General features: G+C 70.4%; 1 protein-coding gene across 1 annotated transcript in view; it reads left to right on the plus strand.

Moving 5' to 3' along the window:
- The first annotated feature begins 891 nt into the window (after positions 1–891).
- The window catches only part of TINAGL1 (tubulointerstitial nephritis antigen like 1), an 8,617-nt gene continuing 208 nt past the window's right edge, over positions 892–9,300 (plus strand). Inside the window, exons 1-12 of the mRNA XM_082329706.1 lie at positions 892–920; positions 1,511–1,842; positions 2,691–2,754; positions 4,615–4,707; positions 4,802–4,916; positions 5,940–6,063; positions 6,189–6,339; positions 6,624–6,807; positions 7,108–7,153; positions 7,643–7,766; positions 8,290–8,335; positions 8,496–9,300. The exon at positions 8,496–9,300 is cut by the window's right edge and continues 208 nt beyond it. Of these exons, the coding sequence (XP_082185832.1) occupies positions 1,542–1,842; positions 2,691–2,754; positions 4,615–4,707; positions 4,802–4,916; positions 5,940–6,063; positions 6,189–6,339; positions 6,624–6,807; positions 7,108–7,153; positions 7,643–7,766; positions 8,290–8,335; positions 8,496–8,636 (1,389 nt within the window). The 5' untranslated portion in view covers positions 892–920; positions 1,511–1,541 and the 3' untranslated portion in view covers positions 8,637–9,300. The remainder of the gene's footprint in view (positions 921–1,510; positions 1,843–2,690; positions 2,755–4,614; positions 4,708–4,801; positions 4,917–5,939; positions 6,064–6,188; positions 6,340–6,623; positions 6,808–7,107; positions 7,154–7,642; positions 7,767–8,289; positions 8,336–8,495) is intronic.

Genomic DNA, 9,300 nt, shown 5'->3' on the forward strand with positions numbered 1-9,300 from the left:
GGGATGTGACGCTCCCCGCACACAGGCACCGGGGTGCAAGCACACCCTGACCGGCCGCAGCATCCTCCCCGCCAGCGGCAGCTGGGAGCCAGGAGCCCTCCAGCCCGTGGCCCTGGGCTCAGCACCTGCCCCGGCTCCCGCGGCTGCCCGGGGAACCCTGCTCCCTCCCTCCCGCTGCCCGCGGTGCCTCTCGTCCTGGCTGCCATGAGGCATCTTCGAGGAATCCTTTGGCAGCGGCCGGGAGATGCTCCTCACAGGCCGGAGGCAGGCAGCAGCCCCCGGGGCAGGCGGCCGAAGCCCTCCAGCGAGTACTGGTGCTGCAGAGGGAACCGGAGCCTGCGGGGTGGCCAAGACCCCCCTCCCCGGGGCCTGGGCACCTGGCTGGATGCTGGTGCTGGCAGCGGGGACACTGGGCTGACTCCAAGTGACAGTGGCTCCATGTCCCGGGCTGTGATGGGATGTCCCTGGCTCGCTCACATCCACACTGCAGCTGGGGTGCTGGGGGGGGGGGTCATGCAGCCCCCCTCTCCCTACACCCTGCCCCGAGCAGCAGTGGGGACGGGGCGGGGGGTGCTGGCAGGGCTGGGACACCCCCGTTTGCCAGGGCACAGGGTGGGGGACACGGGGAGCAGGACCCGGAGTCGGGGGAAGACCCCCGACCCCGCGGGGGAGCAGGTGCCGCCGGGGGACCCCGGCCGGGGGGGGTCGGGGCCGCCGTTCCCCTGCCCGCCCCGACGGGAGCCCCGGCCCCGACCCCCGCCCCGCTCCGCTCCGCCCGGGGAGGGGCAGCGCGGCCCGGCCGGATCGCGGCTGCCCCCGGCGCCTCCCCGCGCCCCCCCGGCCGGGGCGCGGCTATAAGGAGCGGCGGGGCCGGAGGAGGCGCTCGGCGGCGGCGCGGCGCGGAGCGGCGGGCGCGGCAGGTACGGGGCCGGGGGGGGGTCGTGCCCCGTGGGTTCCCCGTGGGTTCCCCGGACCAGCCCCCCCCTCCCCTTCTCCTTCTCCCACGGTCCCCAGCGTCCCCCCGGCCCCCAGCGTCCCCCCGGCCCCGCGGGCTGAGACCTGGGAGCTCATCGCACTGCCCGCGGCGGGGACCGGGGACCGGGGGCCGGGCAGCCCCTCCCCGGGTGCCCTGGGGGGTCCCGTCCCGCTGGGGTTTTGCTTCTGGAGCCGGGGGCTAAGGCGTGGGTGGGGATGGGGCCCCTCGGCCGCCCGGGGAGCGAGCACCCGGGGGGAAGCCGGTGTTTTGGGGCATCGCGCTGCGGGTCCCCGGAGCCAGGGTGGTCACAAGGGGAGTTAAGAAACCTGAAGATTTTGAGCGTCCCGGGGGAGGGCGTGGAGGTGGCGAGGTGCCCTGGGATAGGGCTCAGGGCTCGGCAGGCGGCAAGCTGGGTGCTGGCTGGGGTGGGCGACCCAGCGGGATGGGGCTGGCGTAGGGAGCAGGGCTGCCCTGGGCCTGCAGGACCCCCGGCCCCGGGCTGCCCCCCACCCGCTCACTGCCCTCCCTCTGCAGCGGCTGCAGGTCTGGGGACATTGCTGACAACATGCGCCTGCTGCGGGCCCTGCTCTGCCTCTGGCCGCTGGCCGGGGCGGCCCTGGCTTCCCGGGTGCGCACCCGCCGGGAGCTGGCCCCCGGCTTGTACGAGCACGGGGTCTACGATGCTGGCGGGTCCTACTGCCAGCGAGGGGACGTCTGCTGCCACGGCCGCGACGACGGCTGCACCGTGCCCTACCACGACACCCTCTGCTACTGCGACCTCTTCTGCAACCGCACCATCTCCGACTGCTGCCCTGACTTCTGGGAGTACTGCCTGGGCATCCCGGCCCCCTTCCCCAAAGCCCCAGGTGAGGCAGCCCCCAGCCCAGCCGGGCAGGGGTCCGTGGGTGCCAGGGGCCGGCCCTGAGGTGCCCGATGTGCTGTGTGATGCCGCTGGTGCCCCTCTGGATAATGGATGCAGGTGGATGTGACACCCCACAGCCCTGCCCACGCTGCAGAGCCACTCCGGACCCCTTGGAGCTGTGGAAACTCGTGCAAAGTGGCAGGGTTGGGGCCGGGCTCCCAAAACCAGGGCTGGGAGCAGCCCGTGGCCCCGCAGCCCATCCCCTGTGCCTCCCCACGGGCAGGGCTGCGGGGGGCAGGAGGGCAGAGGGGCAGCTCCGGCAGCATGTACCTGTGGGGCAGAGCAGGGGTGGATGGTGCTCCATCCTGGCTTTCCCGGTCATGTCTGGGGCAGGCAGATGCTGGCCCTGACTTAACCCGCCTGGCAGCTGGAGCGGGCAGGGCGGCCGGGGGCAAGCGGGGGGCATGGGCAGCCCCCGCCGTGCAGCACAAGGCTCTCTAAGAAGTCCCTGCAGAGCGGAGCCAGCTCCCGGGTACAACTGGCCCCTTTATCCCGGTCCCGCCAGCCTGTGCGTGCAAGGCCGGCTCTGCTCGGCAGCCCCACGGTTAACCCTCCCGGCGCTGGGCCAGCCCTGCTCCCACCCTGCACTGTGGGGCACAAGCTGGTCCCCATCGTGCCCTGGCTGGACGGGCACACGGGTCTGGAGGTGCCGAGGTGCAGCCGAGCACCCACCTGGCTTTAAGGACTGCATTTATTTTTCCCCTTGGTATTTACCCCCTGGAGCCATGGGGGTGCTGGCGGGACCCCCGATGCAGCTGGGCGCTCACCAGGGCTCTCCCCTCTCCCATCCAGGCTGTGCCCGTGCCGGCCGCAGCTACCCCACCGGAGCCACGTACCGGGAGAACTGCAACCTGTGGTGAGTGCCTCCGCGCTCCCCGTGCCGTGTGGGCACCGCTGGTGCGGCGCCGGCGTGCTACGTGCCCAGGGCGTCGGGAGGCCCGCGAGCGCCAGGGCTGCCTGCAGCCGGCTCGGCGGGAGCGGGAGCTCAGGGCCCGAGCTGGGTGGCGGGGGCCAGGTGCCAAATGCCTTTGCTCTGGCATATTCGGAGCAGAGAGCCCGGGGCCTTGAGCCGCTCCCAAGTTTCAGCACATGCCTTTGTGGGAGCCGCTCGCTCCGCCGGGTTAGCCGACGCGGGCCTGGCGCTGCCGGGGTTTTTCTGGCCGTGCTGGTCCAAGCCCAGCTTGCCCAAGCCTGACGGGACGCGCCTGCAGCTGACAGCCGCCACGGCTCCATGCCAGGCGGCCAGAGTCCGGCCCCGCCGCCTGCTTGGGTGCAAGCAGCCCGTCTGCGCTGCACGCCAGGAGCTCGCTGTTTGCATTAGCGAGCAGCGTGGGGTTTATCTGGAAACGGCTGCGGTGGTATTAATGGCATCCCGGAGGTGGGGGATAGGGGAACCTGCGGGCGCAGATCTGCCCGTAGAAAAGGAGCAAACACAGCGGGGCTGGCTGGATCGCAACGATACGGCAGATAAGGGAAATCAAAGGCTCCATCTGGGGTGTGTGTAAGGGCATGAGCACGTGTGTGTGCACGTGTGTGCAGGCGTGTGCGCTGGAGCTGGAGGTGAAAAGCCAGCCCGACCCCTCCCTGAAGCCCCAGTGCTGCCTGGCGTTTCTCCGGGACCGTGGCGCGGAGGCATGCGGGGCTGGAGGATGTCCCCGAGCCCCGGGGGAAGGTCAAGGTCCCCGAGCTATGCACTTGGATGACTGGTCCCTGCTGCTGGGAAAGCATCCCTTCCCCAACAGCGCTGGCCTCCGGGGGCTGAGGTTTTTCTGCCGAAACCCTCTTCCCCCGCACTTGGCACCAGGAGAGCTGCAATTCCTGCAGTGTTTCACCCCAGACCTTGTCCCTGCCCAGCTCCCGCGGGGTCTGGGGGGGGTTGGCAGGGGGCAAATGCAATGCTTGGGTGAAGCAGAGGGGGCTGCTGTGGGCACCCAGCTGACTGCACCCCAGGGTGCTGCCACGGGAGTCCCCGAGGAGTTAACAGCCAGATGTGGGGTCACCAGCGCAGCACCGGGAGCGCTCGGGGATGGGGATGCAGCAAGTGCTGGGGGTGCAGGTGCCGCCGGTGGGATCGGGACCGGGCTGGCGGGGCACGGCTCCGGCCTCACACGGCTCCTTAAAAGGGAAGAGAGTGCCGGGAGCTTGGCCGGCGGGCAGGAGGGAGCATGCCAAGCATTGCTCGCCATGCGGGGGGAGCACAGCCCAGGGCTGCCCGGGGGGACCCGGACCCGGCACATCACCCCCAGCCACCCCCTGCCCTGGGTCTCCCCATGGGTGCCGCAGGGCTCCCGGCTAACCTGGCCAGAGTGGCTTGCCCCAGGGAGGGACAGCCAGCCCCGAATCCCCTCCCGGGCTGGCGTCCAAGCCCCGCTCTGATGTCTGCAGGCCTGGCTGCTTTTCAGCTGATTTTTTGTCCCATGCTCTGTCTGCCCTCCGGGCTCCTGCGGGGACCGGGGTGGGGGGGACAGCCCCCAGGGCCGTGCAGAGGGCTGCCCGCCAGCTCTTGGCCCAGCTTCACCCCACCCCGAGGCGCTGAGCCATGGTGCGACCCCCAGACCCCGGTCAAGAATCAGCCCCCGCCCCGCGCTGGCTGCCCATGACGGCAGCGGGTCCCTGGCTGGGGGTGGGCAGCACCCGCCCGGGGTCTCCCCCGGTCACCCCAGGGACACGGTCCCTCCCCGGCTGACTGTCCCCTCCGGTGCCATCCCCCCTGCAGCACCTGCGGCCCCGGCGGGCAGTGGCAGTGCGAGGACCACGCCTGCCTGATGGACGGGGAGCTGATCGACGCCGTCAACAGGGGCAATTACAGGTAAGGACTGGGCAGCGGGAGGATGGGGAAGGGATGCTTCGCCCCTTGGTGCTTTTTGGGGCACCCCTGACCTGTGCCCCTTCCTGCTGCACAGCTGGAGAGCCGCCAACTACAGCCAGTTCTGGGGCATGACGCTGGAGGACGGGATCCGGTACCGCCTGGGCACATTCCGGCCCTCTCCCACCGTCATGAACATGAACGAGATGCACGTGAGTCACCCCCCCAGCGCCCAGGCCCCTCGAATGCGAGGGGAAACTGAGGCACGCCAAGGGTTGAGCCTGCCTGTCCCATGGCTTCACCCAGCACTTCACCATCCCCTCAGCTAGCGATGTCCCCGCAGCGTCCCCGACCCCGGGAAGGGGCTCTGCAGCCGGGGGGAGGCAGGGAAGGGGCCGTGCCGGGTGGGTGCTGCGGGCAGCCCTTGTGTTTGGAGACAGCAGCTCAGCAAATTCCCCCTGACAATCCCCGGGCTGCCAGTGTTGTTTTTTCCCCCGCTCCTCCATGCAGGTTTCCCATCGGAAAGCCGGCCCCGCAGCTGCTGAGTCGGCAGAACCGGCTGCGCCAGCGCTTTGCGAGCAGGGTGCCTCTGCCTGCCCCAGGGTTGCACCCAAAACCGCCCCCCGCCCCCATTCGGGGTGGGCAGCGGCCGGGGGTCCCATGGGTGCTGGCAGGGAGCGAGCGTCGTGCGCGGTGCACGCCCGGCGCCGTGGCCTTGATTCCCGGCGAGGTTTAATTTTAGAGGCGCTTCCTGCTCTGGGATAAGCCGGGTGTCGTGGCCGCGTCCTCCCCAGGAAGGCTGAGCTGTGTGCGGCTGGGGTGGGGGCACCGTCACCCCCGGAGCGGAAAGGCTGGGTGTGAGTCAGCGGCCAGCCGAGAGCCGGCCAGAGGCCACAATGAGGGGCTCAAGGCACCCGGCGCCGTGCACTTGCGACCGGGCAGCGCCATGCTTGCTGGCATCCGAGACCAGGCACTTGGTGCTGTCATTGCCTAATGAACCGCCAGGGCTGAGGAGCCCAAATTTAGGGAATGTTGAGGCATCCAGCCAGGGGGCACCCAAATCCTGGTCGCGCTCAGCCAGGGCCCCGAGGGGCCCTGCAGTGGGGCTGGGGGATGCTAACGCTGGCTGGGGACCACGGCTCCGAGGATGCCCCAGGAGCTGCTGGGGTGGGCTGCTGCAGGTGGGGGGTCCCTGTGCGGTGGGCGCCCCTCATGCCTCGGCTCTGCCTCCGCAGATGAACATGGACTCCAACGAGGTGCTGCCCCGGCACTTCGACGCAGCCGCAAAGTGGCCCGGGATGATTCACGAGCCCCTGGACCAGGGCAACTGCGCCGGTTCCTGGGCCTTCTCCACGGCGGGTGAGATGGGACGGGATGGGATGGGGTGGCCGGTGGGGACAGGGACTAAACCTGCTGCCGCAGGGCTGGGGAGCGGGGCAGGACCTGGAGCAGCCACCGCTCCCTGACCCCCGGCTCGCTCCCAGCCGTCGCCTCGGACCGCATCTCCATCCACTCCATGGGACACATGACGCCCGCCCTGTCGCCCCAAAACCTCCTGTCCTGCGACACCCGCAACCAGCGGGGCTGCAGCGGGGGCCGGCTGGACGGCGCCTGGTGGTACCTCCGCAGGCGAGGGTGAGTGGGGCCGGCCCGGGCCCGGGGCGCAGAGGCTGCCCCGGTGCTGGGGTGGGGGGAGGGGGGTTCAAGGCTGAGGTTGCCCAGGGGGAGCCCGGGGTCGGCACCCCCGGTGCCCCGTGCGCATCCTGTCCCAGGGCTGTCCCTTGGGCAGGGGGGCACCGAGGGCTGCCAGCCCAGGTGGGGTGGAGAGGGGGGTTTTGGAGAGGGGGTTTTGGGGAGGGGGCTTTGAGGATGGAGCCGGGTGGTCATTCCCCTCCTCATGTCCTTGTCGTTGTGGCCAGGGTGGTGACGGACGAGTGCTACCCCTTCACCAGCCAGGAGAGCCAGCCGGCGGCACAGCCCTGCATGATGCACAGCCGCTCCACGGGCAGGGGCAAGCGGCAGGCGACGGCCCGCTGCCCCAACCCCCAGACCCACGCCAACGAGATCTACCAGTCCACCCCCGCCTACCGCCTCTCCTCCAGCGTGAGTGCCCGCGGGCCGGGGCCGGGCCGGGCAAAGCCGCCAGCGTGGGCGAAGCGGGAGCCGCTTGGTGTGGGGAGTGGGAAGGGGCTTGGTTCGGGGTGGTTTGCCTGGGAAAGTCAAGTTCGGAAATGAAGCCAGGGAAAACCCGTCATGGAGCGCCCAGGGGAGCTGCTCCTCCAGCCGGCATCTCCACAGCACCCACCTGCGGGTGCCGAAATGGCCTCTGCCTGCATCCCCGGCGGGTGGGGAGGGCGGTGCCGGGGGTCCCGGCCCCAGTACCACCAGGCTCTGTGCTTGCAGGAGAAGGAGATCATGAAGGAGCTGCTGGAGAATGGCCCTGTGCAAGGTAGGGAGCAGGCGTGGGCACCCCACCCACGTACCCCGAAGCTGGGTGCTGCAATGGCCGGGGGGGACGAGGTGGGGGGGGGGAAGCTGCCCGGCTGGGAGCCGGTGTGGGAGCCAGGACCCCCCACCTCAGCCGCTCTCCCGGCTTAATGTTTAGCCGCGTGCCCCGGCAGCGCCGTGCTCTCGCCAGCCCCGCGGTGCCCATCACGCTGCCCGCACCAGCGAGCACTCGTTGCTCATTAACTCCTGAGATTTAATCTCCGTCTCGGCAGTTGGTTTTGGTTTATTTTATTTTTTTTTTTTTAATCCTGCTCTGAGTCTTGTCACATTGCTTGGGGGAGGATCTGGCTGCCACCTTCCCCCCCCGGGCGATGCCCCGTGTCCCTGGTGCCCGTATCCTCCGCTGTGGGGGACGAGGAGCCCCGGGAGCTCGGCACCCCGTCCCCCAGGGCACGGCCGGCGTCCCCAGACCCTCTCCCCCTGCCCGCAGCCATCCTGGAGGTGCACGAGGATTTCTTCATGTACAAGAGTGGGATCTATCGGCACACGCCGGTGGCCGAGGGGAAGGGACCGAAGCACCAGAGACACGGGACCCACTCGGTCAAAATCACCGGGTAGGTGGGGGGTGGCGTGGGGGGCTCAGGGGGTGCGGAGAGCCCCGCTCCGGGCAGGAGAAGCGTTTTCTTCGGGAGAGGAAAGGCGTCCCCTTCCTCCGGGCAGGGAGAGGAAGCGGGGAGGGAAGGAGGGTGCGGGGTGCGATGGAGGGGCAGCCCTGCCTGGGGGGGGATGCTTGCCCTGGGGCTGCAGCCACAAGTGACACGAGTGTGCAGTGCTCAGCCCCCCCGATGGAGGGAGGCAGGTTGGAGGTGCAGAGCCCGAGGAGGGGAGCGGGGCCGGCTGCCCTGTGCCAGCAGCTTCCTTCCTCCTCCCCACAGCTAAATATACCTGCCTGTATTTTGGGAGTGGATGTAAACACCTCGGCCTGGCCCTTGGGGAGGTGCTGGGACCAGGAAATGAGCGGGGTGAACCCAGCACCCCGCTGTCACGGTGCCGGGCAGGGTGATGCCCACAGTGTGGGGTGCAGCCCAAGGGGGTGCCCCGGGACCCCCACTCACTGCCCTTGCCCTTCCAATGCAGGTGGGGAGAAGAGCAGCTGCCTGATGGCCAGACCCAAAAATACTGGGTGAGTGTTGGCGGGTGTCACGAGTTTGTTGGGGCTCAGGCGCTGGGGTGGGAGGGTGCAAGTGCTGCTTTCCCATGCCCAGGTGCGATCCAGCTCGGGGATGGGGGGGGGTTCAGCTGGGCCGCCCAGCGCTGAGCCGTGTCCCGTGTTCCCTCCACAGACCGCGGCCAACTCCTGGGGCACAGCGTGGGGCGAGGGCGGCCATTTCCGCATCGCCCGCGGCGTCAACGAGTGCGAGGTGGAGACCTTCGTGGTGGGCGTCTGGGGCCGCGTCAGCATGGAGGACATGCCCCACAAGTGAGCGCCCCGCTGCCCGCGGCCCCCTCGCCCTGGGGCCCCCCAGCCCCGCAGATGTCCTTGTCCCCACGACGGCCCTGCCCAGCACCGCAGCCCCTCCGTCCCCTCCTGGGGGCACCCGTGGGGTGGGACCCCCACGCTGCTCCGTGTCGCCGGGCAGGGGGATGGGACTGTCCCCTGGGTCCCCCTCCCCGGGGGGCCGCGTGTCCCCGCTGTGCTGACGCGGCGGCTGGGTGCAGTGGCGCGTGCACGGGGCGTGCGGCCGGGGGTGCCCCGGGGGCCCCTCCCGCCTCCCGTGGGATTTACCCGCTAATTCCCCCGCCCCGGGCTCGGCTGGGCTTCGGCAGCAGCTGGGGGCTCGTCAAAGGCGGCCGCCCCCCGCCCCGGCCGGCGCTGGCAGCTTCACCACCCTCGTCCCACCGCCCAGTGCCAGTGCCCACGTGCACGGGGCTGGGGGAGCGCTGCAGTGGGACCCCCGGGGCTCCTGCACCCCCATATCTGCCCCCCCACCTTCCCTCGTCCTGGGCAGCCCAGGAGCCGAGGAGGTAAAATAACCCAGCGGTGCCCGGGGGCTTCGTCCGTGCCCCCGGGGCTGGAGGAGCCCCGAGGCTGGGTGTTGCCAGCTGGGGATGAGGATGGGGTCCCCGCTATCCCCTGTGCCCGTCCTT

This window comes from Platalea leucorodia (genome assembly GCF_965183815.1).
Source record: "Platalea leucorodia genome assembly, chromosome: 18".
In the NCBI taxonomy this organism is placed as follows: Eukaryota; Metazoa; Chordata; class Aves; order Pelecaniformes; family Threskiornithidae; genus Platalea; species Platalea leucorodia.